General features: G+C 53.6%; 16 protein-coding genes across 16 annotated transcripts; 8 read left to right on the top strand and 8 right to left on the bottom strand.

Moving 5' to 3' along the window:
* Positions 1 to 53: 53 nt before the first annotated feature.
* Positions 54 to 2,247, top strand: C7974DRAFT_337146 (uncharacterized protein). Its single transcript, XM_046139206.1, has 2 exons — positions 54 to 891; positions 972 to 2,247. Exons 1-2 carry the CDS (start codon positions 524 to 526, stop codon positions 1,915 to 1,917), a joined length of 1,314 nt encoding a protein of 437 aa, XP_045996092.1. The 5' UTR covers positions 54 to 523; the 3' UTR covers positions 1,918 to 2,247.
* A 746-nt stretch (positions 2,248 to 2,993) lies between these two features.
* Positions 2,994 to 4,985, bottom strand: C7974DRAFT_472720 (lipase/serine esterase-like protein). Its single transcript, XM_046146545.1, has 3 exons — positions 4,629 to 4,985; positions 4,259 to 4,553; positions 2,994 to 4,207 (listed from the first exon to the last, which is right to left on the bottom strand). Exons 1-3 carry the CDS (start codon positions 4,691 to 4,693, stop codon positions 3,218 to 3,220), a joined length of 1,350 nt encoding a protein of 449 aa, XP_045996093.1. The 5' UTR covers positions 4,694 to 4,985; the 3' UTR covers positions 2,994 to 3,217.
* Positions 4,986 to 4,997: 12 nt separating this feature from the next.
* On the top strand, positions 4,998 to 7,793 carry C7974DRAFT_198667 (RNA exonuclease-like protein Rex3). Its single transcript, XM_046136735.1, has 3 exons — positions 4,998 to 5,295; positions 5,348 to 7,671; positions 7,751 to 7,793. Exon 2 carries the CDS (start codon positions 5,375 to 5,377, stop codon positions 7,334 to 7,336), a length of 1,962 nt encoding a protein of 653 aa, XP_045996094.1. The 5' UTR covers positions 4,998 to 5,295; positions 5,348 to 5,374; the 3' UTR covers positions 7,337 to 7,671; positions 7,751 to 7,793.
* C7974DRAFT_313273 (transcription factor Pcc1-domain-containing protein) lies at positions 7,621 to 8,032 on the bottom strand (the record flags this gene model as incomplete). The annotated part of the gene is made up of 2 exons (XM_046138401.1): positions 7,621 to 7,939; positions 7,986 to 8,032. The coding sequence occupies 2 exons, from the start codon at positions 8,030 to 8,032 to the stop codon at positions 7,621 to 7,623; spliced, it is 366 nt and encodes a 121-aa protein (XP_045996095.1).
* A 138-nt stretch (positions 8,033 to 8,170) lies between these two features.
* C7974DRAFT_337153 (uncharacterized protein) lies at positions 8,171 to 8,764 on the top strand (the record flags this gene model as incomplete). The annotated part of the gene is made up of 2 exons (XM_046139207.1): positions 8,171 to 8,572; positions 8,623 to 8,764. Exons 1-2 carry the CDS (start codon positions 8,364 to 8,366, stop codon positions 8,762 to 8,764), a joined length of 351 nt encoding a protein of 116 aa, XP_045996096.1. The 5' UTR covers positions 8,171 to 8,363.
* Positions 8,765 to 10,148: 1,384 nt separating this feature from the next.
* Positions 10,149 to 10,439, bottom strand: C7974DRAFT_413844 (uncharacterized protein; the record flags this gene model as incomplete). Its single annotated transcript, XM_046143761.1, has 2 exons — positions 10,149 to 10,265; positions 10,320 to 10,439. The coding sequence occupies 2 exons, from the start codon at positions 10,437 to 10,439 to the stop codon at positions 10,149 to 10,151; spliced, it is 237 nt and encodes a 78-aa protein (XP_045996097.1).
* Positions 10,440 to 11,291: 852 nt separating this feature from the next.
* On the bottom strand, positions 11,292 to 12,090 carry C7974DRAFT_395855 (uncharacterized protein). The gene is made up of 2 exons (XM_046142018.1): positions 11,734 to 12,090; positions 11,292 to 11,680 (listed from the first exon to the last, which is right to left on the bottom strand). The coding sequence occupies exons 1-2, from the start codon at positions 11,860 to 11,862 to the stop codon at positions 11,543 to 11,545; spliced, it is 267 nt and encodes an 88-aa protein (XP_045996098.1). The 5' UTR covers positions 11,863 to 12,090; the 3' UTR covers positions 11,292 to 11,542.
* Positions 12,091 to 12,159: 69 nt separating this feature from the next.
* Positions 12,160 to 14,524, bottom strand: C7974DRAFT_455298 (major facilitator superfamily domain-containing protein). The gene is made up of 5 exons (XM_046145957.1): positions 14,316 to 14,524; positions 14,128 to 14,258; positions 13,335 to 14,069; positions 13,081 to 13,285; positions 12,160 to 13,031 (listed from the first exon to the last, which is right to left on the bottom strand). Exons 1-5 carry the CDS (start codon positions 14,516 to 14,518, stop codon positions 12,458 to 12,460), a joined length of 1,848 nt encoding a protein of 615 aa, XP_045996099.1. The 5' UTR covers positions 14,519 to 14,524; the 3' UTR covers positions 12,160 to 12,457.
* A 1,997-nt stretch (positions 14,525 to 16,521) lies between these two features.
* C7974DRAFT_413847 (nucleolar protein 16) lies at positions 16,522 to 17,292 on the bottom strand (the record flags this gene model as incomplete). Its single annotated transcript, XM_046143762.1, has 2 exons — positions 16,522 to 17,128; positions 17,183 to 17,292. The coding sequence occupies 2 exons, from the start codon at positions 17,290 to 17,292 to the stop codon at positions 16,522 to 16,524; spliced, it is 717 nt and encodes a 238-aa protein (XP_045996100.1).
* Positions 17,293 to 17,506: 214 nt separating this feature from the next.
* Positions 17,507 to 18,912, top strand: C7974DRAFT_376854 (zinc transporter YKE4; the record flags this gene model as incomplete). Its single annotated transcript, XM_046140307.1, has 3 exons — positions 17,507 to 17,656; positions 17,780 to 18,846; positions 18,897 to 18,912. 3 exons carry the CDS (start codon positions 17,507 to 17,509, stop codon positions 18,910 to 18,912), a joined length of 1,233 nt encoding a protein of 410 aa, XP_045996101.1.
* A 489-nt stretch (positions 18,913 to 19,401) lies between these two features.
* C7974DRAFT_376855 (uncharacterized protein) lies at positions 19,402 to 19,746 on the top strand (the record flags this gene model as incomplete). Its single annotated transcript, XM_046140308.1, has 1 exon — positions 19,402 to 19,746. One exon carries the CDS (start codon positions 19,402 to 19,404, stop codon positions 19,744 to 19,746), a length of 345 nt encoding a protein of 114 aa, XP_045996102.1.
* A 326-nt stretch (positions 19,747 to 20,072) lies between these two features.
* C7974DRAFT_312773 (uncharacterized protein) lies at positions 20,073 to 20,429 on the top strand (the record flags this gene model as incomplete). The annotated part of the gene is made up of 1 exon (XM_046138380.1): positions 20,073 to 20,429. The coding sequence occupies one exon, from the start codon at positions 20,073 to 20,075 to the stop codon at positions 20,427 to 20,429; it is 357 nt and encodes a 118-aa protein (XP_045996103.1).
* A 1,494-nt stretch (positions 20,430 to 21,923) lies between these two features.
* C7974DRAFT_395862 (uncharacterized protein) lies at positions 21,924 to 22,917 on the top strand. The gene has a single exon (XM_046142019.1). The coding sequence runs from the start codon at positions 22,243 to 22,245 to the stop codon at positions 22,576 to 22,578; it is 336 nt and encodes a 111-aa protein (XP_045996104.1). The 5' UTR covers positions 21,924 to 22,242; the 3' UTR covers positions 22,579 to 22,917.
* Positions 22,918 to 23,155: 238 nt separating this feature from the next.
* C7974DRAFT_413850 (uncharacterized protein) lies at positions 23,156 to 23,490 on the bottom strand (the record flags this gene model as incomplete). The annotated part of the gene is made up of 2 exons (XM_046143763.1): positions 23,156 to 23,293; positions 23,359 to 23,490. The coding sequence occupies 2 exons, from the start codon at positions 23,488 to 23,490 to the stop codon at positions 23,156 to 23,158; spliced, it is 270 nt and encodes an 89-aa protein (XP_045996105.1).
* A 1,128-nt stretch (positions 23,491 to 24,618) lies between these two features.
* C7974DRAFT_455304 (uncharacterized protein) lies at positions 24,619 to 25,278 on the top strand (the record flags this gene model as incomplete). Its single annotated transcript, XM_046145958.1, has 2 exons — positions 24,619 to 24,756; positions 24,833 to 25,278. 2 exons carry the CDS (start codon positions 24,619 to 24,621, stop codon positions 25,238 to 25,240), a joined length of 546 nt encoding a protein of 181 aa, XP_045996106.1. The 3' UTR covers positions 25,241 to 25,278.
* Positions 25,279 to 25,494: 216 nt separating this feature from the next.
* Positions 25,495 to 25,888, bottom strand: C7974DRAFT_376858 (uncharacterized protein; the record flags this gene model as incomplete). The annotated part of the gene is made up of 2 exons (XM_046140309.1): positions 25,495 to 25,704; positions 25,748 to 25,888. 2 exons carry the CDS (start codon positions 25,886 to 25,888, stop codon positions 25,495 to 25,497), a joined length of 351 nt encoding a protein of 116 aa, XP_045996107.1.
* Between the last annotated feature and the right edge of the window lie 153 nt (positions 25,889 to 26,041).

A 26,041-nucleotide genomic window follows, 5' to 3' on the forward strand; every position in this document is an offset into this window, starting at 1 on the left:
TCCTCGCCCTGCAATTAGCGACTCGCAACGCAGACCGCAGACCGCAGACCGCAGACACTGCCAGACAGCATGACAGCACGGCGCGCCTCCTCGATATATTGGCACCGCCGCCGCCCTGGCTGCGCCTGCGCGTGCCGGGCTGTCGCACCGCTCCCTCGATGCTTGGATCAGCTGTCTGGCCCTTGGCTACACTATGTAACAGTCGCACCTATGTACGCGTCGTCTCCAGTGTCTCCACTGCTCAAATTAAACGTAGCTTGACACAACTGATACAAGCCGCTGATCGACCTGCACATCCCTGTCCAACATGGCTGCACGACGAGCCATCTTAAACGTCGACCTGCCCATTCGGTCCTGCCTGCAATTGCAAGTCCTGTCGCCGCCCGCTCCTTCTCTGTCGCCGCCCGCTCCTTCTCTGTCGCCGCCCGCTCCTTCTCTGTCGCCGCCTCGTGCCCTGCCCTCTCGCTCTGCGCCATGCACTGATCCACTCCTTTGAAAAAGTCTCGCTCGTTCCCCAGCTGCCATGCTTGCGACGAGAAAGCGGCCGCTGCCGCTGCTGGCTGCCCTTGCGCTCGTTCTCGTCATCGTCTTCTACCATCGGGACCGTGCCGACCGTCTGTACCAGCAATGGTCGACCTCCATCGAGTCGCACCCCATGAAGCTGCCTGCGAACAGCACGCTTGGCTTTGGTGCTGTTGTCGTCGTCTCGCAGGAGAGCTCTGAACGCCGCCATGCCCTGCTGCAAGCTGCCAACGTCACCGACGTGGACCTCACCATTCCAGCGCAGCCGCAGTGGACCGAGGGCGATGTTGAACGCTTCATCAACGGTCAAGACAACGTTCAAAGAGGCTCAATACTAGCGTGGTTGGGTCACCACAACGCTCTCCGCTGGTAAGCTCCCTTCTGCAGGCACTTCTTGGCTGCAGCCTCGTGCTCCATTCCACGGAGCCGCAGCTGATTCGCTATCGCAGGTTCTTAGACTCTGGACTCGAGACTGCACTCATTCTCGAAGATGACGTCGACTGGGACGTTCGTCTTCGCAGCGTTCAGATTCCGCTAGCCGCAAGCGCCGCCCGCCAGCTTCTGCCACCACAGCGATCGTATCATCCGTTCGCGAACTTTGGCAGTAAGCACGTGCAGTATTGGGGCAATCACGATGAGTGGGATCTACTCTATCTAGGCCATTGCGGTGATTATTTCGACGAAATCACCGAGGACGGACCAAAAACAACGAACAAGCGCTACAACCTGACTGACACACCTCACGTGTTGTACAAGGACTACACGCTGCCTATGCGATCCGACCTGCACCCTTTCACGCAAGCTCTGTTTGGCGCACTACAGATGCCTGCGCACTCGCGCATCTTCCACCGATCCAAATTTCCGCTCTGCTCGTTCGGCTATGCTGTGACGCGCCCGTCCGCTGAGCGTCTGCTTAGTGATCTCGCACCGCCGAAGCTCCGTAAGAAGGGACCTCGTGCGTTTGACGTCTCGCTCCTGCACGCGTGCAACAAAGGGTCTAAGACACCCTCACCCACCGTAAGATGGAACAATCCCAAGCCACACCCCGACCCAAATCTACGACACAGGTACGCAAGTCCGGGTCTCCGCTGCTGGACATTCAACTCTGAGCTGTTTCACCACATGCCAGGCCAGAGCGAGATTGCAGAAATCGGCGCAAGAGCTGGAGAAGAAGAGGCTGGAATTCCACCTGTCGATCTGGCTGGCCAAGCACAGGTCCTCTACCGAAACGAAACGACCAATATCGACTGCGGATTTTGGAGCGGCGCATTCGCGTTTGACAACACCAACACCGACGAACTGCGCACCTTGCAACAGAAAGTCGGCAGAGAAGGCAGATGTCTGAAAGAAGGGCGACGAGAAACCGACGATGCACTCCAGAAGCTCATGGACTAGAGGCCCGGAGCCGAGCAGTGGTCACGGCCGCAAGCTCATTGACTGAGCTATAACATCAACTGTATATATAACATACCAGCAGCATTTCTTAGCGATCGATAGCGGCGTCACCAGGGAGTTCACGGCGTCCATTGGGCATGGCATGTCCACATGATGATTCCCGGATACCAAGCAGCAAGACTGCACATATGGCGCATATAGGTTTTTTTGGTTTCGCTCGGATCTTGGATTCGAACTGCACTTCAGAGCAGAAGCATGAACACACACAGCCGCATTGATACCACAGTAGATTTAGAGTTTTAACAATCAAGTACCCACATCTGTCACTCACGCGCACCGCTTCTCCAGGCGTTGGTGAAACGCACCTGCACATCACTGCCACGGACATGCCTGCGCGCCCTGCCCCAACTGTTTACAGTACAGCACCTGTTGATTCCCACCACGATGCGCATGCACTCCAGTCCCAGCCTCGCAGCAAACACATTTGCGACCCACATCCCCATTTCGCCCTCCACCCTCCACCACGCAAAAACCCTAGACCCGTTCCCCCCAACCCGCAGCGATCGCCTGTCACACGCACACACCCCGCCCTAGCGCCCTTCCGAAACACGCCCGTTGCGTAACCGCGGATGCTCCCTCTCCGAGCACCCTCGCGCGCCTCTCGCGCAGCGCCGCCGAGAGGCTGTGGACCCGCGTCGCCGGAGCCCGTCGCGCCGAGAGAATCTCCGGCCGTGGATCCCCTGGCACTGTTCTGCGCCGGCACGGCCGGAGTGACGTGAGTGACGTGAGTCTGGAAATTGGCTGCGTGGGCGTGTGCGTCGGTGGGTGGGGGTGTGGAATGTGCGATGGGCGGTGTGAGTGGTTGGACGATGAGGAGCGAGGGCTAAGCTTTTGAAACGTGGGCTAAGCTTTTGGGACAGCTGGTCTGCATTCTGGTTTGTGCTAGGGGGGAGTGGGGACGGTGGTCTGGGTGAGAGGACGCGTGCTGGGCCGCGCAGGCTGAAGGCGCAGGCGCGACAAATGATAACCGTGTAACAATCTCAAGCTCACAGCCATGATACAACTGGCAACGTGGATGGAAACGAGGGTCAAGTCGATTTTGGATTTGTCTATAAAGTGTAAAATGCAGAGATACTACTGCCATGGGGTATGCGCTGAACCGTCAGACCTTGTTGCTCCAAATGCTAGAAACTCCCGAGATTTGGGTGATGCTGAAACATCCCATAATTCTCAATGTTGAAATACGCCATGCTTGAGTGCTGAAAGATGTGTTGAAATGCAGAAGGGTCACTCGAACCGATCAGACCTTAAAGTTGTCGAGCCAGTGCTTGACAACAACCCGTCCCTCGTCGAAGGACTTCTTGTCCATACGCACGATGATGGCTGCGTGCGAGTGACGGTGGTTGTGGATATAGACCGGGAACTTCTTGAAGCCAACGTTGTCGAGAGCCTCGATCATGCTGAACTGATCCTGCCGCAAAGCAAGGGCTGGGAAGTGGGAAAGAGACCCTGGCTTGGCTTCCTGGGTGGCTTCGATGTCGGCAATTGGGTTCTTGTCCTCAAATCTGGGAGAAGTAGGCTGGGTAGGTGAGGCGAACTCCTCACTGTCCACTCCCAGATACTCTTGCTCGTGAGCATTGTTGACGTTTTCAAACATGTCCTCAACCTCCTTGCGGGCAGCGTTGAGCATGAGAGGGACACGGTAGCGGTCTGTCTCAATGCCAGCTGCCCCCGCCTCGTGCAAGCGGATGCGCTGCTGACTGCGGACAGACTGGATCGCAGAGTTGCATAGGAAGAGCGTAGTACCGACGGGGATAAATACGACGAGGAAAGCAAAGAGAGGAACCCGAGTGAGTGCAACTCGCGTGGAAGCAGTCAAGCGTCGCATGAGGGCCTGTGGAGGCTCCTGCTGTTTTGGCAGGACCGGCTTCTCGCCGTCGATAATGACATCCTCATAACCTGGAACGTAATTCATCTGCACGTCATCTGGCTTCACATACGGGTCGGTCTGGGATATACCGGCGGTATAGTAAGTCACTGTACGGTCGTTGACGATGTTCGCGTACAAGCTTCGGGTCTCGAACTGCGCCAGAGCTTTGATGAAGATCGCACTGGGGTCTGCCAGTACTGCCAGGATGGGCCTACCAGTATCTCGAAACTCATCGATTGCGAACAACTGTCTGCCGCTCGTAGAGAGGGTCCTGGCTCCCAGAACGTTCCATACATGGCTGGTATATCCTTTCAAGGGAGTCCGGACACCAAGATGGGGCGTCGCAAAAGTCGTGAAGTTCTATAAGCTGATCAGTCACATTCAATTGCCAATTATTTGGCAAGAGCATACCACTGGCTGGATCTGCTCAAAGACGCCTTTGTGGTACAGCAGTCCAATGGCGTATCTGGCGACGAGGCCTCCAAGCGAATATCCAGTGATGCTGAACTTTTCGATAGTGTGCCCTTCTTGCTTCAGCTCCTCGAGTCTAGTCTCGACCTCGTCTGCAACGCGCTCGCCACCAAGCTCGATGCCATCGTAAGTGAAGCTGCCAGAGTTGTTTTTGGGAACAAGAACGTCGAGATCAGGATACCGCTCTCGGATGCTGTCAGTGAGGTATTTGAGATGGGCTGGGTTGCCCCAGAGACTTGAAATCGTTAGCCAAAGATGTTTGCCTGGTGAGAAGCGAGAGGCGAGAGTCGCCCCATGACGCTAAACTCACCCATGAACAAGAACCACGAGGTGTGTAACGTTACGTGAAGTGTTAGTCGATGTCGAGGTAGCCATCGCTTTGTGTGTGAGGTGAGAGGAAGTGATTCAGTATTTCAGGCAGGAAGGGGCGAAGCGGTTGTTATTGTAGCTATCGGCTCCCATATCTCGTCCGGCTGGCGGTCTTATCGGACGTGAGCTCGGAACGCAGTCGCGACACGACTTGGCGTTACACCAATCAAAGTGAACAGGTGGAATGATGCGGATATATACGCTGACTGTACTTCGTATTTCCTCCGAGATGGAGAAGTGCTGGTGAGTCTTTTGCAACCGTGCGACAAGTTAAAGATGTCCAGCGCGCATCAAAACGTCATGGCTGGAGCGAGGTGAGTCCAGCCGGGGTCGTCGCGACCCTGCAGCTTGGCGATCTAGCGTTCGGCCTGCCGCGTGCGCCACAGCTCCCTCTCACTTCGAGCCAACACCGCGCGACGTGGCTCATCACTGTGGAAGCTTCGCGCGCTAGGCGAGCCTCGGTGAAAGTAGTAAAGGGACATGTAAGAGTAGCGACTCTTTTTACCTCTTGGCTTTGACGCTCTTTATAGCTCCCTTCTTATGAGTACAAACTTTCCACATCATCGTTCAGCAGCGCCACTCTATCTTTCACGCGACCTGCTCACACGGTATGTTTGGGTGTGATCGAGTTTATTACCTTCCCTGCTCACCACATTCAAGTGTCTGGCTGTAGACCAGTAATACACAATGTGGCCAGCAGTACCCGCATTCAGAAGCTTTGGCAACATCGCGTGCCCTGCGGGTACCAAGTGTGAGCTCCCCTACTGCATCTTCAGCCATGATGCTGTCAAACAAGAGACCACGCCGTCCAACGTGGTCGCCCGTAATGCATTTGCAAACGAGCCAGCCGCGAAGCGACAGAAGCTCAGCGATACCCAGGACGATACTCCAAGTGTAACACCAAGGGCAGTCTTTACTGGCTTGTCAGCGAGCAAAGATAAGGCCGTTGTATCAAGCAAGGGCTCAGAATGTGCTCCAAAAGCATCATCAAAGCCGACAAATGATAAGAGTGACGCCGACGCTCTACCACAGTCGGCGACACGGCCAGTATCACCGCCGCCAAAGGCATCTGTGGCAGCAGCTACTCCCGCATCTGCAGGTCCAGTTGCGTTGATGCCACGCAAATTAGTAAAGGAGCCAGCCATCTTCACCCGGCGACTGACACTGTTGAAGATGCTGCATAGCTTCATGAAGCCGCTGAACGACAAGATTGCAAAGGCTGTGAAGGCCGAGATCAAGGCAGTACATATGGACCCGAATCAACTCAACAAGCTAGCGGTGGACGAAGAAGAGCGGATCGCCAAAGCGAACCCCGCAGTCTACGAAAACGTGCTGAAGCAACGACTGTTCAAACTGAAGAAGATGACACCAGAGGAGTGGGTCAAAGAAAGGTTTGAGGCAAGGGCAAAAGAGCGTGGACTGCCTCCAAAGAAGCCCCCGCCGAAGAGAGTTGACACTGGTCTCACGCCGAAGCAAGAAGTCGTTTTCCTTTCTACTCTGATATGCCCACAAGACGGCTTGGACGCACATGGCTATGTCACAACGCTGCCCACGACAGAGGAATTGAACGAAGCCAGATCAGCACAGGCCTCAGCAGATTTCTGGGAGGTATGTGATCGTTGTAACACTCGCTTCCAAGTTTTCCCTGAGCGCAGGGAGGAAGATGGTGCACTCACTACGGGTGGGCAGTGCACTCACCACTGGGGCAAGCGTATATATCCGAAAAGGTCGAAGAACGCTGGCCCGGAGCCTACGACTTTCTCCTGCTGTAACGAACCTGTAGGCTCACCAGGCTGCACTTCATACGAGACTCATGTTTACAAGATATCGGGTCCGAAGCGTCTATCACTAGTCATGCCATTCATCGAGACCTCGGTGAATGACCTGGCACCGACAGATATTGCAGTCTGCTTCGACTGCGAGATGGGGTACACAACTCACGGCCTCGAGCTTATGCGACTCACAGCCATCTCCTGGCCACACCACAAGCCACTAGTCGATGTGCTTGTTCGCCCGATCGGCCATCTCCTAGATGTGAACACACGATTCTCTGGTATCACGACAGAGCAATTCCTCAACGCGAAACCTTACGATCCAGCGGACCCTAAGCCCAAGCGAAATGATCTTCGTATTGTAGAGTCGCCTTACGCAGCAAGGGATTTGTTCCTCGCTCACGTCACAACCACCACACCCGTACTCGGCCATGCGCTTGAGAACGATCTCAATACCCTCAGAGTCATCCATCCAAACATCATCGATACTGTGCTACTCTTCCCGCATAGACGAGGTCTACCTCTTCGCCATGGCCTGCGCGCTCTTGCTAAGGAAAAGCTCGACCTTGATATCCAGCAAGGCGGTGCTGCCGGGCACGACAGTTTTGAAGATGCAAAGACGACTGGCGAGTTAATCCGCTTCAAGGTAGCTGAGAAGTGGAGGCAGCTGAAGCACGATGGCTGGGAGGTTCGGGACAGTGGTGTCTACCCACCGATGCCACCTGGCACACCACCGCCTCAGATGCTTCCTGCGCCACCAATGATGCCACTGGCTCCGATGATGGCGCCGGACGGCAATTCAGGCCTGAAAAGGAAGTTGGAAAAGGAAGACGGAGCAGCCGTTGAAGACGAACCTTTGGCGAAGAAGCAAGCGTAAATCTTGATCTCTCCGCAGCCAACTCGGTGGATCCACCGAAAGCAGCTCAGCGCTACTCTACTGGAGGCGCAACCTAGCATTGAAATCTGTAGCATAGCATGCCTAACTCTGGGTATCTTCTGCCTCTCTGGGGCCGACCTATATGCCCTCACGCCTCATTGTGCATTGCCTCCTCCTGTTGCCCATAGCCTCACGTCCAGCCGGTACATCCTCAGCCAGACCTAGGAAAATATTGTTCCATTTTCATCCTATGACTCCGGTCACGAGCCAAGTCTCCTCACTCTTCACCCTCGTCCTTCCTGTCCATTGACAACTAAGCCCTGCACGCCCTCCAAGCTCTCCGTCACTGGCTCATACAACACATCAACATCCAAGTCCTTCATGACCCCGATGACCACGCCCATGCTCTCAAAGAAGCCGTTCACAGCTACACGCAGCATGCGGTTTGTCGTCGCAGCATAGTTTACGACAAGGATATTCTGCTCTTTATCACCACCAATACTGAACGAGCGACGTACGAGGGGTGAGAGTTCGGCATCGACAGAGAGCACGCGCAGGGCGGTTGAAGCGTAGTGGCCGGAGGGGAAAGGGATGTTGAGTTGCCTATGCGTGTCAGCGGCCCGCAAGAGAAGAGGAGAAGATGATGTACAGTGTGCAAGGAAAGTCCTCGGGCTTCCACGTCGTTGTATCCGCCATGACTTCGTAAGTGCGCTTCATGCGTCTCGTCTGCTGTTGCGGGCGTGAAAACTATCGTTATCGATAGAGTTGAGGCTCGCGAGCCGACCGCAAGGCTGCCCCGCGGCGTCCCCACATTCACACCACTAGCGCGGGAGCTATGGCATCTCAGCTACGCTTCTCTGACATCATCACATCTACCTCGCGACGTACAAACGCATCATGTCTAATCCGCATCGTCTCGCACCGGCCCAGCGCTCTTTTGCACCTCTCCTTCTTCACGCACAACCCACATAACCCCCAATTGCTTCCTTGAGCAAGCACAACACCACAACACTACAACACCACAACTATGCTCCGCTCCCACGCAGCCAGGTCAACGCGCACTCTCCGCCTCGCCGCGCGCCCCTTCTCCGTCTCCGCCACCCGCCACGCCGACAAATTGTCTACCAATAGCAAGACGAAGACCGACGCATACCCCGACGATGAGCACAGCGTGAACAAGGCGAAGAAGGGTGACCACAACGACATCCAGACGAGCAACCTGAAAGACGGACTCGAGTAAGTCACCCGGAAATATGCTTGGCAGAGGAACACTAACAAGCCTGTAGCAGTGCAAAGCAGGGGACTGGCGGCCACGCGACGGAGAGACGCGACTCAGCGGGCGGGAAGGAGAAGGCGAAGCAGGAGTTCCCCGAGGCGCCGGATCCAGCGATTGGGATGCAGGATGAGCGGGGTGGGAGGGGTGCTTGAGGGGGAATACAGAAGAGGAATGAAGAGGGGGAGGGAGATGTAGTGGTGGTGTATGATACCAACTGAAAAACGATTTACCAAAACCCATGTAGTCAATGTTACGGTGCGGCAAGAAATGATCAAATGGAGGAATCCATGTCTGGCTTAGCTCACTCAAATCGAGTGGCATGTGCGAGGCTTAGGTATGTTGGGCTATATAAGTAACGTCTTCCTACCTGTTCTCCTTCTTACTCACTCAACATCAGTGAAATCATCTCTCGAAAACGTTTAGTTACGTTACATGTCTGCCGTGGCTCTGAGCATCAAAACCTCTCTCGTGAATGAATATGTCTGTTTCCGTGCGCCAGACCTCTAAATTGAGAGAGGCCATGTTCTTCCAGTTGAATTCAACACAAACACCATGGATGCCTCGCTGCCCTGGCGAGATCAAACATAAAGAACCCCAGTAGTGTGTCTATTCTGGCAACAAAATGCGACAACACGCTTGTCATGGCCCTTGCTCCCCCCCTGCCTGAAAGCCTGAGCTCGACTTCTGGTGGGCCCAAATGCCGTGTGCTTTCACCCTTGTCCAAACTCTTAAAATCTGGAAATCGAGAATGGATTTACTGCTCCTCACATGTTCTCTGTCGTTCAACTCTGGAATTCAAGCACGCACGAATCGAAAGAGTTTCAGCATTTCAATATGGACTGCTGCCTGGATGCTGGCGCATGATTCATCGAGTACAAATTGTTTCACGGCTCACGAATGTTCTGTTCTTCTGAAATGTAGCCTGTAACAACTGATGTGTTGTTGCTGCTTGTTTCAAATCATCAACCGCTTTCGTTATGTCTGCCAAATCTTCAGCCACAAGGCGTATGTTCCTTAAGTCTCCTCAACTGCTTGGGTAGATATATCCTGGCTCATTCAGAACCTTTGTTCTTCTCAAATCTGCCATGACAGCTTTGGTGACGTGATTATACTCCGATAGCGCTGCAAATATGTGCGCTTGTCCTTTCTGGTGTCGGAAATGAGCCCCAGATCTGCTTCATCTGCGAAAGGATAAATGGACCTGGCACATGTGCGGTCCGGGTCAGATGTCGACTTGAGTAGGCCCTGTTTTCCTAAAGTAGTTGTCACTCGTCCTCATGGTCTCTGTACCTGCGTCAAGCAAATCACACTGGCGAAGGAAGTGAGTCCAATCTCTTGGCACACATGTGTGGAATTAATTGCAGGAGGATAGAACGAGTTCTATTATCAAGTCCATGACCGAGTCTTTATGTCGTGCTCTTCGCAGGCGATCCAATCGCTAGCCCATGATATCCAATCAAAACCTCGAAATCCTGTCTTCACCAAGTATACCCAAGTCAGAGGCGGAAAGCGGATTCCGCAACTCTCTAGTCCAGCTCAGCAGAAAGGAGAAGTGCCATAGCCGCACTTAGCCTCGCACTCGTCCTGCTCGCTGACCTGGCAGTCGCACGTCTTCTCGCACCATTCCTTGTCGTCCTTGTACTTCTTGCAGCCCTGTCGTGCGCGTCAGTGAGATGCATCTGAATGCAGGGATATTTTGGAACGTACGCCCATGCAGCTGTTGTACCCATCGCGGCACAAATCACAGAGGGAGGGCTTGCCCGAGCCAGCTGCAACGGTGGCGACGAGAACGGCGAGCATGAAGCCGATGAGGATGGCGATACGCATGTTGTTGGTTGAGGGCTTTGTAGTAATGAGTAGCTGAAAGGTGGTATCTTGTATTTGTGGCGTGTTCGTGGTGAAGAGAGGTATGGTGAAGTCGGTAAGGAATTTATATAGTCGTAGCCGAAGAAATGAGGTGAATTTGAGTGAACGCACAAGAGGATTTTGAGCTAACGCACAACAAACGGCGTCTCTACATTCAATAAAACCGATCACCGCGAATTGAATACAGCCCTCTAGTCTGACTTAGCACTTGTAAGTCTCAGCTCCATATCCACAGTTGGTCCAGCAAGTATCGTCTATGCCAACTCCACACTTGCACATGTTCGCACACCAGCCCCTCTCTCTGTTTTGAACGTCGTGGCACCTCTGTTATATGTGTCAGTGCTGGACTCGGACATGAAGAAAGGATTCGGGACGTACCTTGATGCAGCGTCCGGTCATGTCGCGGCACTGCAAGCAGTATTTAGGTTTTTCTGAGCCAGCAGCAACGTTGGCGGTGAGGAACGCGAGTGCAAAGCTGAAGAGAATGGCGAAATGCATCTTGTTGGTCGACGGGTGATGTGAGAGTATGTTTTCAGACTGCTGTTGATGATGAGGCTTGCAGCTGCGTTCAGGTAGCGTGGAGGGGTGAAGAATTGAGGAGGATGTCTAGTCGTCTGGGGTGAGAGCAAGGAAGGCACGAACCTGCCAGATAGAATCCTAGACCGACTTGCCACACGTGCATTCTCTCAATTGGAAAGTGCAGACGCTGCGCATTGAATCAAGGAAACGGCATCCTTGAATGTTCGTCGTTCGTCCATTCAACGTCCACCCAGTCTCGATTCGCACAGGCGAGTCACTGATCATGCAGGTGATGTATCAATCAGTAATATTGCAAGGAATCAGTGAATATGTTCAACCCCAGAGGATGTAAGTGAGATGTCGACGCACATGTCGTTCACAACGCGCATATGCCAAAGTCCTTACAATTCAGAACAGGCAGATTCCAATGCACCAACGAAGACATTCTCATCCCGCGGGTCAACCAGGAAAGTCCTGTCAGCCTAACCGATACCACTCAATGCCCTCATGTCTTCTAAAACCAGGATCCCAACCTGATTAGCCACTCAATAGAAGCACAACGAACCAGCGCCTCCGATACTGCAAGAATTGCGACAGAATTTATCCTTGCCGACCTCGCAGACGCACGTGTGCTGAGCGCAGAGCGCGTACGCAGTAGGATCCTTGTAGAAATCCTCGCAGACCTGCGGTTTGTCAGTTAGGATGGCGAAAGAGGTCTTTAGGGGGCTACACGCACCTTTTCGCACTTGTGCAAGGAGGTTTTGCAGCTATCGCAGCTGCGCTTCTTCCTGCCAGCCATGGCGGTGCTGAAGAAAGTGGCTGCCACGAGGAAGCTGAGGATGATAGTGGGGCGGAATAGGAACATGGTTGGGAAGTTGAGTTGGTACCAAAGGACGATGATCAAGTCTTGTGAGATGTCTGTGTAAAGAAGAGGAGCGCTTTTGCAGGCGGAGCACTGTGTGAAGTGCCTGTGGTGCAAGGTCTGATTGATACAAACGGAAGTGAGAGAGACGATCGGCCCCAGGTGACATAGCTATCTTCGGAGCGCGATTACATGATGGAGTGACCGAAATTACATGCTCGTAAGCCTCGTTGTATGATTGGAATTCACTCAGCGATTGCAGGTCTTGCACTCGATAATACCACTTTGTTCGTTTTGCTGAATTACACAATTTACAGAAGGTGGGTATCTGCGCAGCGTGGTATCTTGACTTCCTCGTCGTGGTAGCCTAGTGTCATCTTGGGGCCAGACAATTGTGTTTCTTGCTCCAATCTCGCTGTCGAGGGTGTCTTCTGGAAGTTCAAGGCCGGCCAGGTCGGATCACCTCTGAACTGTAATCTATCTCAGTCGTTCTGGCGGCTCTTATGTCTTAGGAAGGGACAATTGGTTTCTGATCAATGCAATCCATGGAGTCAAATTAATATGTCTTACTATAATACGTACTGAAGTTTATCCGAACTCAAGAAACAACGGGTGTGTTGGATTTCCGTCCCCAGAACCTCCAACTCTTTGTTGTCTCGCGCTTCTGCGAATTGCCAATGACCTTTCCCTCAACGGGCTGCTTCATCTGATCCAGCTTATAGTTTTTCAGACATAGAGACAGAGGTAGGATTGGTACAGCTGCGCAGATCGCGCCAATAAGCATGTACCGCATAGTCTCTTGGTATGCTCTGTTGATGGCGATGCGCTCGGGGGTGCCGACAGGGTAAAGTGTGTAGTTGGAGGCGACAGTGAGATCTCCATAGATAGTGGCGTAATTCGGAGCAAGATCAGACGGGAGGTACTGCTGAAGTTTTGATGGAACATACGAGCTCCAAATGGCACCAGAGACTGCTGAACCGACAGCACCTCCGACCTCGAGGATGGTAAGGAACACAGTGGTAGCAGCAGCGACCTGCTGATGCGACGCAGAAGCTTGAACTGCGAGCTGGGCCGGGACATTGAGAAACCCTCCGCCGATTCCGACGGCTACCTGAGTGCCAATTATAGTCCATGTTGAGGCATTCTCAGTACGGTAGGCGATCATGAGTCCGCTACAGGCTGTTAGCTCACAATTTTCGTGTACGATGGAGCACAACTCACAAGCCCATAATGTAGATGCATGCTCCAGCTGTGACGAAGTACTTGTAGTGTCCAGTGTACTTGATGAACAGAGACACCACGATAGAGGACACAGTCGAAGCGAACGTGAAGACACGGGTGATGTAGCCTGCAGTAACCAGGGACTGTCTCTGAACAATGAGCAAGTACGAAAAGAAGTACGGGAATACGCTCATGTAGAAGGCCACTGCAAGGTGTTAGTATGTGGAGTGTAGCCTGAGAGTTCATTGACTTACTGAAATAGAAGAAGGCGATCGCGACACCTGCAACGACTGTCCTATTCTTGAAGAGATTTGGTGGAAAGAAAGCTTTTGGCGCAAGCTTCTTACTCCTCTCCCAGAACGGAAAGATGATGCAAACAACGCCACCAATGACCAGCATAGCGATCATACTGGCGTTCCGCCATTGTCCACTTGCATTTGGAGCGAGCGTGAGCGGAATCAGAATCAACGAAATACCGGTTGCCAGTAGGAGGAGCCCAAAGACGTCAAGGTCGTACCAGAGGTTCTTGAAGACAAGGCCTACTGTTTTTCCTTTGAAGGGGCTTGGTATTTCCAAACCGAGCGATTTTGCGCGACGTTGGTTCATGAACAGGCTCAGAGCGAGAGGGATAAAGCAGACAGGGAGAACGATAGCCCAGATTCCATAACCCCAACGCCAGGTCGAATTAGCGAGAATGCTGGCCGCGACCTCAGGTCCTGCCCACGTCGTCCAGAGGAAAGGTAAGTCGAAGATGGTCGAGAAAAGAGCGCGGTTGAGCAAGTCCGTTGTATCAGCAACGAAGATCTGTTGCAAAACCTGGAGTCCGTTGAAGCCGGCAGCCCAGAAGACCTGAGCACCGGCGTAGGTCTGAACGCTGTTTGATGCAGCCTGTTGAATGTAGCCTAGGGTGTAGAATAGAATAGAAAGACTGAATGATTCTAGGCGACCGAATACATCAGCAATCTTGCCCATGGGAGGCTTGATAACGGCTGGTAATAAGTCAGGTTGAATCATCCAGAAGTAGGCAGGGCTTGTGTTGGAACTGACCGCTTACAACGCTCTGTACAACGGCGACTGTAGAAACTAAAGAATGTGCGCGGAATGAGCTAGTTGCGTAGGCAGTTAGATTAGAGGTGACTTGAATCTCCAAGGACGTGATATTTGCAAGAAGCATAAGCCTAGTCGAGCATTAGAGCCTCTCTCAATATATCATGTGATCCAATGGCAGAACATACGTGACATAGGCAATTGTTAAACTGGTCACAGTCCAGGCCTTGCTCACAGCTTCGATGCGCTTGACACCTGCTTGAGCTTCTTCGCTGCTACGGCCACTGTCCAAGTCGTCGCCGGACGGAGACTCAGAAGGTCGATTAACATCATAAGCCTTCTCGTCTTCGTCGTGAGGATGTCTATCATCCGGTCTCATTGACGTTCTCATATTTGCTGTCTTGAACACTCTGGGAGAACGCAATATAAAGAAGAGAGATTCGGAAAGGCTGAGACATGGCGACGATCACTTTTATCTGATCGGCGTTGGTTGCTCTCAGCTGTTCACGGCCGGTAGCCTCTAGGCTGCTCTGGGGAAGGCGCTGCTAGCCAAGAGCGGTGGTTGCATGGCGAGAGCGCTTCGATACCAGTGACTCGAGCTCCGGGTGCCGTGTGACGATGTGCGACTGCAGCGGGGGGCCTTGTAAACTGCGCTATTGGGCCCAAATGTCACCGCTGAATTTCGCCTTGGTGTGAAAAACTGATCTGATAAACTGATGATGGTGGCATTGGCGAAGGCTTGGGCGATGTCATCATGCTCCGGAGTCGCCGACAACAATCAACGTCTATCAACAACTTACTGCTGGTGTCCTCAGATATCGCGCAAGGAAAAAAACATCCATCTCAAACTGGTACTAATTTGTGTAATCGTCCTGCTGTTGAATGGTGGTGCTGCATGAGGTGAGCGCGAAGATGGTCAGTTCGAGACTGAAAACGGTTGGCGGTCGCATTCCTCGGAGCACCAGGATGATTGGGACAATGCAGGGCCAGGACCCTTACAGAACACCAAAAAGCCACTTTAGGTACAAGAGTTGGCATTCAAATGCCGTGTCGGGCATGTCAGACTTTCAACGTCATGTTACAACGGTTCGCGCGACATGACCAGGGAACTGTACTGGGTTGAATTTGGAGCTATCAGCGAAAGAAGATTGGTATTATGTTGTAGAAGGAGCATGTAAAGAAAATCCCCTCAGGACGATCGCCAACCCGCTGCACACCAGCAGCAGTACTGCGACCCCCGGACGCCATCATGCGAGCAAGGCTATTCGTTAAAGCAGATGACAGCTCTCACCAGCCCATCATGATGCACACAAGTACTGGTACTTCATGTATAGTGCGACATGTAGAAGTCCACTACTATATCTGTTCAGGGATGTGTCGTTCTCCGTTGCAAACTCGACAGTAGCGGCGGCGACTGCCAAAGGAGCGTGTTTCCCCAGTCACGCAATACCTTGGGCGGGCATTGATAACCCACAGGCCAAGTTAATCGGGCCAGATGGAGTACTGCTTTCGAATCGTGCTTGAATCACCTTGGCCCGGTACCTGCATAAACCGGAAGCCTTTGAAAGAGCCAGCGTCACGAGACTGTCAGTCAACGGACTGGAGTTTCTTCATGGTGCTAGATGTGACGGCAATAGCTTGTTGACTTCATCAAGCTTAAGGGATCCACAGAAGTAGTGAGGCGAGTGGTTTGTGTGGAGTTCGAGTTCAAGAGTTGTGAGATGAACCTTACACTTGTGGTTCCGTGGTTTTGCATCGCCGATTTAGTTTGTGCAATAGTTCCCCACAAGGAGGTCTTGCATGTAATGCTAAGTCATATCTGTGTTTGGCGTCTTGACGGAGCGTCTATGCTGCTGTGCCCGGGAGGCATTGAAGGCTCCAGTGAAATCCCTTTTTGAATGTCCTGAACAGCCCAAAGTGTCCGGAAGGGCGAATATCCGAATTCTGTGATACGGTATAGTCAGGCTGTCTACAAGAGGCTATAGCACATAAATTCATGCATATGCTATAGATGCACAGGCGAGCCAGAGGGGCGAGATCGTGATAAAAGACAGCCAATCCCACACGTACCTACGGTCACGCTTTATAAGTTGTTGGCCTTCTTGCACCAGACATAATGTTCAAGTCCGGAGGCTGGAGCAACTTGACTTGTCACCACTCGTATTGGTCAGGTGAATTGACCCAAAGGTGTCGCACTGCAGGAAACCCGAGCCACGTTGCGCCTATCCAAGAGAATTCTTGTTTGCCGAGATAACTTGATATGTCAGCTACCTAGGACTTCTGAACGATGTATTCTGCTGTACTTGTCGAACCAATTCTTATATTGCACAACGCCTAGAACGCCTGTCAATGCTCTTCGCCAAGACTGTCATCCACCTCTTTTAGGATCGTACTCTACGCGGCCTGTGCGGCCTGTGCTGCCTTCCACTTCTTCATCCTCTTCTTGATGTCCGGCTCTGTCTGCTGCATAGGGTTGAGTTTCCTGTCTCGTGCCATTTTGCCGTAATCCTCGCCGTACTTGTTCGCCAGCCTCTCTAACCACTCTGCCTCCCTCTCGCTCTGTTTCCTTGGCTCCTTGCGAGCACCATTCCTGGCGGCCTCCTCCAGCTCACTGATTACTGGGTTTTGCGCTTCGTTCGCCCTGCGCTCGGGAACCATGGCAAATCCATTCCACTCCATGCCATCGTCGTTATCTAGCTCGTTCAGGGGGTCGTTGAGCGGGTTGAACTTTTCTTCCGACTGCCCTATTACGCGCAGAATGGCGCCGGTCTCTGGGTCGCGCTCGACTTCAAGTTCCTCGATCTCGACGGCCCGAACAGGCTGCTTAGAGACGATGTTCAGACGGTTTGCGGTGCTGTCGGCGGCGGTATCGGCACGCGAGGACTTGGGGTCGTTGAGGCCGAGAAGCTTGATTGTCTTCTCTGTACCACCGGTTGCGTGGTTGAGACGCGACGTAAGGCCAAGTCGGCGGTAGTTCTGGGACAGCGTCTCCTTCTGATCCCTGAGAGCAAGTCAGCAACATGAAGTGTGCAGAGGAACCTGTCTGGGTGCGTACCAATGCTTTGCGATGATAGGGTTGCTCAGAACCTTCTTCTTGGAGGGGCCATTCTGGCGCTTCTTCGGGAGCGACGACTTGTTCTTCTTCTTCTGGAGTTCGCGACCCATTTTGTATGATTTCCGAGGGGTTTGAAAGTAATGTGTGTAGTGAAGATTGAAAGTTGTCGCCGTCCCACTCGATTCGCCGGGTTCCCCAAAAATTTAGTCCAGTCGCGCTAGCGCCCGCTTATCTTAGCGTGCCTTTCTTATCGTGAAGGTGTTCACTCCCTGGAGCTCTCAATCCAACCCTGGCCAGAATACAGCTAGTGAGTACGTGTCCATCATGGTGTCGCGTCGCAACCAGACACTTCTGTCGCTATCAATTTTCTTGGGGGTTCTCGCCTGGAATGTCGCTGCCGCTGCTGTCAAAGGCGAAACTGGAGGCGTGCCAGTGGGGCAATTGAGTGTTCACGAGATTGAGGAGCAGTTGCAGGTATGTCCATTCTGTGTGCAATTGAGAAGCGTTGTCCTCATCGTCTTCATCATTCGCAATACGTGAGAGCGTTGGAGCCGAGCACCATGATGTCGCGTGCTCACATCAAGCTAACTTCCACAGGAATGCCCACTGGTTCAAGCTCTCAATGAGCACAAGATTGCGACCAACCCCACCACGTCATCTCTGAGCTCTCAGATCTTTGCTGTGCTCTTCCCAGGCACTCCGGCCGTCAATGCCCTTCTCGCTACCCTCTACATCTCTGGGCCGCCGAACTTCCTCCTCGCACTATGCCCGCCCAACATCGACCCCTCCTCCCTCTCCGTCATGGTCGCCTTCGCTGTTGGTGGGCTGCTGGGCGACACACTGTTCCATCTCCTGCCCGAGATCTTCCTGGGTGAAGATGAGCCTGGGAATGTCAAATTTGTGATGGTGGAGCCAAACAAGAACCTGCTACTGGGTGTGGCTATCATGGTCGGCTTCATCACATTCGTGGCCATGGACAAGGCGCTGAGGATTGCGACGGGTGGAGCAGGTGGCCACGATCATTCTCACGGACACTCCCATGAGAAGGTCGAGGTCACGGCCAAGTCCACTGGCGTTGATACGGGTGCGAAGGACGGTGTGCGTGCTCGTAAGCCTGCTGCCAACGACGCTGTCGTCGCTACCGAGAAGGAGAAGGAGATCAACGCCAGCGTCAAGCTTGGTGGTTACCTCAACCTCATCGCCGACTTCACCCACAATATCACCGATGGCCTCGCCCTCAGCTCATCGTTCTATGCATCCCCCACCATTGGCGCCACCACCACCGTCGCTGTGTTCTTCCATGAAATCCCTCACGAGGTCGGCGACTTTGCTCTGCTCATCCAGTCAGGCTTCAGCAAGCGGGCAGCGATGGGCGCACAGTTTGTGACGGCTGTGGGCGCTTTCCTTGGCACCTGTATTGGCATCGCAGTACAAGAACTTGGTGGCAGCGCAGCCACAGTTGATGCCCATGTTACTGGCCTTTGGGGGACGAGCCTGCAGTGGGGTGACATGCTTTTGCCTTTTACTGCAGGCACCTTCTTGTATGTCGGCACAGTGGCTGTCATTCCTGAGCTGCTTGAAACAGGCCCAAACAAGAGCGAGGAGCTCAAGAAGACCCTCACCCAGTTCGCTGCTATGTTCTTGGGTGCGGGCATCATGCTTGCGTATGTGACGCTGTTGCACACGCGAATTTCTTCTGCTAACACGTACGCAGCATCTCTTGGTCCTAAATCCGAGGCCACCAGCAATGCTGGTATCGCTTTCCTATCTAGGCTCCACTCTCGACGCCATGTGTATCACGCGGCACAATTATTACTCCACCATTTCCTGATGATCAAAAGCATTTCGTCGAGAGAACCGAGTAGATTAGATTTAGACAGGCGCCAACGCGCCTGCGCACGCGATATCAAAATATATCACTCACGATGCGTACATCACGCAGTCATACACAATAGTGTACCAAATGCTTTCCGAATGCGGCCGGGATTTCGTTGGTTTCAGTTTGAGCTTCACTTTACTGCAAACCAGAGGTTCCACGCGGGCTGACTCCATCTTATTAACAAAATTTACACGATCCCGCACGGCTCTGCAATTTTCTACAAATTGTGCAGATTACTTACGCCCGGCGCTTTTGTTACATCGCAAGGCCGAAGTGCAGGCCAAGCGAACTGGTATCGAGCATGAGCCGCAGCATAAGCCCGCAATAGCAACAGATCTCCATGCACTGGCCCCCAAAGTACCTCACCGTAAGCCTACTTCTCTCGGATCCTTTGATGACGGGCTGTGCGCCTCGAGTCATCACTATTTTGAGACGTCAGCGCTCGAGCCTTACACCGGTATCAACACCGAGCCTTAACAACGGTCCGACAGGAAACTTTCAGCCCTTCCCGCAGCTCACATCGTACACAGAGAACGGCAAAGCAACACGTTGTCTGATATCCTCCATCCGTGAAAAGTTTGGACTGAGCAAACAACGTGACAGCTTGACAGGGATTCGCCGATTTGGGAGCATGGGTCACAGAGTTGATGCTGCATCGGTGTATCACACCTCGGAGTTGCGCTAGCGCTGCCGCATTACCGTATACCTGGCATGCTTAGATGTGTTGTCCGGTGCGTAGGCTTATACCCACAATGAACCCCGAAAGGGTCTTCGCGATACTTGACCGTTGCGTCTGTCCCCGACTTTGCTCTATAAGTTGCCGCACACCCTGTACTATACAACACTTGGTATCATTTCCCCAAGGTTTTGACTTGCAGCTCAGCCGCACCATCTCACCGAGCCCAAGCCTACCTTCCCCGCATTCGGACCAACGATCGCTATATTAAACTCTATCCTCTGCGTCTACTCGAACTGCGATCTCAGAAACAAATAGATATGTTCAAGATGGAGATGTACAGAGGAGTCCGCCCATCCTCAACACGGTCACGCCCACGGGCGCTACTCGTCACCCTACTTTTCGCCCTTTGCGTACCAATCTTCCTCTACCAACTAGTACCTGCATTCACACAGTCGACGGATACCTTGATTGACAAGATTCTCGCCCATTTCGAGGACTTTCATTGTACAGCGGACATCGGGGATGCCCAGTGTTGCGCTCTCTTCATGAAAGCAACTCCTTGTGTCGAAGAATGCAGGACCCAGTTCATCGACCGAGAGACATTCACTGCTACAATCGAGTACGATGAGTGCGCCGACACGTGTCTGCGCGACTGGGCAGGCTGCAACGGCATTACAAAGACCACATGAGCCGACCTCCACGAAGCAACGATCGAGCCTTCATTGAATCCAAATCGCCTCTGGGAGGCACGACAATCTACATCGACGTCGCAGTGGCTGGTATCAAGGCGCAGCACACTCGCCAAGCCTCAGGACGGCAGTCGGCCGGATAGCACGGAAGGACTGCACGGAAGGACTGCACGCCACGCATGCCTAGTCAGCATGACAATCTACCGTGAACGACACGGCGAAGTATCGGAACTTCGCGGCGATGCGTCGCATGGGCAACCAGGGCCTCACGAGCGGAGCCCGGCGGGGCTGGGCGCCTACAAACCTGTGGAGTTGACATGGGTGTGAATGATCCCGGAGATTTCCCAAGATGCTGGATGTCGGTGCGCCCAGCACATCGCATCAAAAGGGGAGGAACCTCGCACGAGCGACTCGTGAACCAACGGACGATGTCTTGGACGAGGAGATTGACGGAGATGATGGTGAATAGGAGAGAAATCCGTGCTCTTGCGGGTCGATATATTAAGCGAGGTCCGCAACGAAGATCATGAGCCAAGATAGATTTAGAATTGGATGCCTATACACACCCGCCATAATTGAATTATGTGCAGAGTTTTGCTCAGAGTTTGCTTTATCGTGAGGCTGCAGAGCCAGCAAACACTCATAAGTATCCCCGCGAGAGAGGTCACGGTCGAAAAATGACGTCACGCGGCATTCACGCGATTGCCAAACCAACGTCGTGCCACTTGCACTTCATTGCCGGACGATGTCCTCCATCTGCGCTTGTTCACGGTGACTAACGCTGCCGCGATGAGGTCTTCGCCTCAGCAATCACTCACACACGCAATTGCCGCTATGCAAAGCACTGATGAAGAATATCAAGCCGAGTACCACATCGCTAGATGGTGTTCACGGCAGCAACCGGACCATGCTTTGAATAGGGGACTGGGTGAACTCCATTGCGTTTAGATTCTGGAACAAAGGAGACAAAGCGGTTCTTGACTTACCACAGGAGCAGTCGGGTAGAGCACTGGGGCCGCTTGGCGAGTCGTACGAAGACACGGCTGGTCTGCTTGCTCAGTAAAACATGACTCCAGGACCTCAATCGAGACTGCTTGCCATATGGTAACAGCAATTGCTTCCTCGACTCTCCACATGAACCATCCTTCTTTCACTCACGCAATCCCGGCGTGGGGCCATCCATGTTTATAATGCATACCTAACCGCGTCCTGCGACCACCGAGTAGCTCTCACCATGATTCACCCCGGTAAATGTGAGCACACGAGTGCTGCAACTCCCGTAGACGAGGGTGCCACACCGGTGAAGCGTCCAAGGCGGGCGAGCGAGGTAAAGAATAGTACCACGTGTCACGGAAACTGTCAAAGTCGAGGCGGCGGATGCAAAGACAGAAGACGTGGGCCTGGGGGCTATGGAGACGAAGGCCGAGGAACGAGTGGTGAAGCAGGAACCCACGCAGGCGCAAGACGCTCTTGCTGAATCTGACTCGGGTGCGTGTTCAAACGGCAGTCGCGACTGCAGACTAACACGTTGATATGGATTTGGACAGACGGCTGCGAGAAGACGATGGAACAAGTTACTGGAACCTCGTCAGGCGAGGCGAGATGCTATGCGCGACGAACAGCTAGCTGAGTACCAACGTAAGCCTTTCTACTCTCACCGGTATCGAGAGGAGCGGATATTGAGACGTGCCCGTGAGAGTGACAGCACAAGCAGCAAGAAGGAGCAAGGGAAGGAGCAAGGGAAGGAGCGGGTTGAAGACGCGTCGGAAGACACACAAGGAGCTGAAATAAAAGCGAAGGAAATCGTCAAGCGATGATATTGGTGTTATGTCTACTGAACATTTTGGGTTCGAAATCGAGCCAGGGTGAGGCAGAATTGCCGTCACACATAGAATCCACCATAACGCCAGCGATTCGTTCAGTCCGAGCTCATCAATCAAGCGGACAGTCTCAGGATCTCCAGTTTATCGAAGCGCCCAATCGTCCCGAGCCATCCGAGTCCGTCAAGCCTCCCCGTGAGGCAAGTGAGGCATTCCGGGGACCGAGGGCGAGGAGCGAGGTATTCCGGGAACTTTGGATGAGGGAAGGAGAGGGATCGCGGGGATCCTGGGCGGGGGAGCGACATTGCTACCAGCACATTGCTCATTGAACTTGCAGCGCTCTCCACAGAACTTGTCCTTCATGTTGGCGCAGCAGGAGCCCTTGCAGAAGAACTCGGCCCAGTCACCGCTGACATCGCTGTTAAGCAGGCAAGTCTATGTTTTGTTAGTATGATCTGCTACTGATTGGTGTGAGAAATGGAGCCAGTGGCGGTGTACCCCGATGCATTTGTCGAACTCCTTGATGCACGGATCGCAGTTGACTTTGCGCCCGCCACCGGCCGTAACGAAGGTGACAAGCAGGGTCAGCATGAAGCCGAGGAAGAGAGTGAGGCGCAAGGCCAGCATGTCTGTACTTGAGTGCGGTTGTGCTTGTTGCAAGTGAAGTGTTTTGACGGAGGAGTGAAGGTGGGGTGGGGGGCAGCTGCCTTTTATACAGCAGTTGCACAGTGAGCCATCAGCACGTCATAGAATTGACCATAGTTTACAGTGTCATTTCGCCCAAGCCCATGAAATACATGAAAAACTCCAGCATCTCCAGTTCATCGAACATCTGATCACTCTGAATGATCCTCGTCCGTCAAGCCTGCCCGTCAAATGACGAGATGAGACTTTGGGAAGGGATATCTAGGTCTTGCATTGCTTTTTGAAGCCGCAATATCCATTGCAGGTCTTGTCACGCACTTCGATGCAGCAATAGTCGCTGCACCAGGGGACTGCCCAGTCCTTGTTGCCGTTCTTCTCGTCCTTGCTGGCCATGCAGATCTGCGTTTTGTCAGTATGGTCTGATTTTGCTAGGTGGGTGAGAAATCGAGTCAATGGCAGCGTACCTCGTGGCAGTGGGTATATCTCTGGTGGCACGGCTTGCAGATCCTGTCGTAGCTTCCGCCTCTGTTGGCTGTGGTGAAGGTGACGAGAAGCATCAGCATGAGGCCCAAGAAAGGAGTGAGGCGCAAGGCCATCGTGGTTGTGCTTGAGTGCGGTTGTTCTTGTTGAGGGTGAGGTGTGTTGATGAAGAGAAGGCTCGGAGCGGGAGAAGTTGCCTCTTGAACTGTAGCTGCACAGTGACCTACCGATCCGCGCCGCGCGTCGCAGGTGAGAGACTCTTCAATGCAGCACTGTAAACGGGAAACACTTCACTGCAGCGTCACAGGTGACAGACGCTCCACTGCGCCAATGAGACGCCACAATCACAACCTGCCTCCTCGCCACAAGCCCAGCAAGACTTCGCATTTCCTATGCAGCCGCTCATGCTACAACTTCAGCAACACACTCACAGCCTCAAACTCTAATCACTCACGCGCCGAACATCCAAAGCCTGCCCCGCCTGTCCTCGCAGTCCAAACCGCACTTCTCGCGACAGAACTGATTCGCCCCCGCAAGCGCACACGCGCACGCAACCGTGCACCCGAACTGCAGGTCCCGGCCGTGCCTGGCCTCACACTCCTAAATACATCAGCAGGACGAGATTCACGAGATTAAGGGTGCGCACCTGGGCGCATGTGTGGACGGTGTCGATGCACGGGCGGCAGGCCGGCGAGGACTTGTCGCTGCCAGCGAGGGTGATGGTGAGAACAGCGCTGAGAGCGGGGAGGAGGATGAAAACAGGGCGTTGTGGAAGCATTGGGCGGATGTGTAGGGAGGCTGGTGGTGGGGGTTTGGGAGGAATTGTGGTCGTAGGTGGTAAGTGCAGGAAGCCTTCTTGGTAAAACTACATGTGTTGTGCAGTGTGGTAAGGAACAGTTACTTAGCTTTGGCAGTATATCCCCCCGTTTTCCATGCGAGGGCCGAATAAATATATGTCGCTAATCAGGTTCGCTACATCGATTTCGTGGACAGGGTCCGCAGATCCTGACCAGCACCAACAACCGACTGCTCAACCAGAGTTACGTGGTCCTCAAGCCCAACAGAACAAAAACTCTGCTCAGGATGATCGGATGCATGACGCAAGTAACCGTGGCTGAACCTCACTTCGCCCCCATTTACCAGTGCCGCCAATATAAAACCCATCTGCCTCCCCCTTCCTCCTCACCAAAATCAAACCAAATCCCACAAGAAAATCACAAACCACCAATAACCAATAATCAACCATGCGTCCCTCAACTAACCCAACCCGGCTCCTCGCCGCCCTCCTCGCCCTCACCACCCTGACCACCGCGTTCAGCGAGCGCAAGCAGGACCCCGTGTGCGAGTCGTGCGACAACATGCTCAGGAAGTGCTCTAACGATGTACGTTTACCCCCAGCCAACCTTCACCCACCACCAGTCCCCCACCCGCACCCGACCCCTTACTAACACATCCCAGGGCTGCATCGGCACGCGCTTCGAGGGCGAAGACGACGTGCAGCAGTACTCGTGCATGAACGCATGCATGTGCGCGCTGTCGGCGCAGTTCGAGGACTGCCGCGTCGAGTGCATGTACAACTGCGAAGAGACGTCTCCGTCGTGGTTTGGGCCCGAGACGTGGGGGCCGCTGATTCTGCACGGGGATGAGGCGAAGGAGAAGAGGAGGAAGGAGGAGGAGAGGAAGAAGAAGGAGGAAGAGGAGAAGAAGGCGAAGGAGGACGAGAAGGCTAGGCAGGAGTTGGAGAAGGTTAAGGAGGAGTTGGAGAAGGCTAAGCAGGAGTTGGAGAAGGCTGAGCAGGAGAAGGCTAAGGAGGAGGAGGCGAAGGCGAAGGCGAAGGAGGAGAAAAGGAAGAGCAGGCTCGGTTGAGCTTGATACCCCCGGTATGTCCCAGTCATCTGCATGGGTAGGTCTGTCAAAGTACTAACACCATCACAGCACTTCTCCGCACCACTGCGCCGTGAGCACTATAGGATCACGGGATGGGTGGCATAACGCATATCACTGTCCGCTTGACTGTCCGTAGTTTCCGACACCGTTGATACCCTAGCTGTAGGCCCCAAAAGTATCGTAATAGAACTGCTTTCCCACAATACTCTGACTTGACCCTCCCTTCATTCGCCCTATCTCTCCTCTCCAGCCTCCCCAACAGCCTCCCCCCCTACCCCCTCCGTCTCCTCCCACTCACCACCCTCCCCCACCCCCGCCGGCCAATCCCCTTTACAATCAAATGCGCACCCCTCCCCACAAAAGGCGATGTTCTTGGCGACCTGGCACTCGCACGCAATCGCGCACGCAATCGGATGCCGCGCGTGCTTGGAGTCCTTGCACGACTGGCGGGCGTTAGATATGTTTCACTCTTGTGGGGCTACGTACAGGCGTGCATGCCCGCATCGCGGGGAGGCAGGTGTTGTCGCATGTCTGCGGCGGGTGGGGCTTTTTGTGGCTGTTTGCAGAGGCGGTAAGGGAGAGGGCGAGGAAGACGGTGAGGAGGGTTGTGAGGTGGGGTTGGAGCATTGCGGTTGGTGGTCAGGGTGCTGGGTTGGGATTGCAGGGATGTCGTGTGCGTGGCGTGGTCTTGTAGATGGCGAGTGCTCGGATCGTCTCTGTAGTGAGTGGTAGGCGTTGAGGATAGGTTAATAAGGGAGATAGATGAAGTATCGAGGTTGT

Source organism: Boeremia exigua (assembly GCF_020726555.1).
Source record: "Boeremia exigua strain MPI-SDFR-AT-0100 chromosome Unknown C7974scaffold_7, whole genome shotgun sequence".
NCBI lineage: Eukaryota > Fungi > Ascomycota > Dothideomycetes > Pleosporales > Didymellaceae > Boeremia > Boeremia exigua.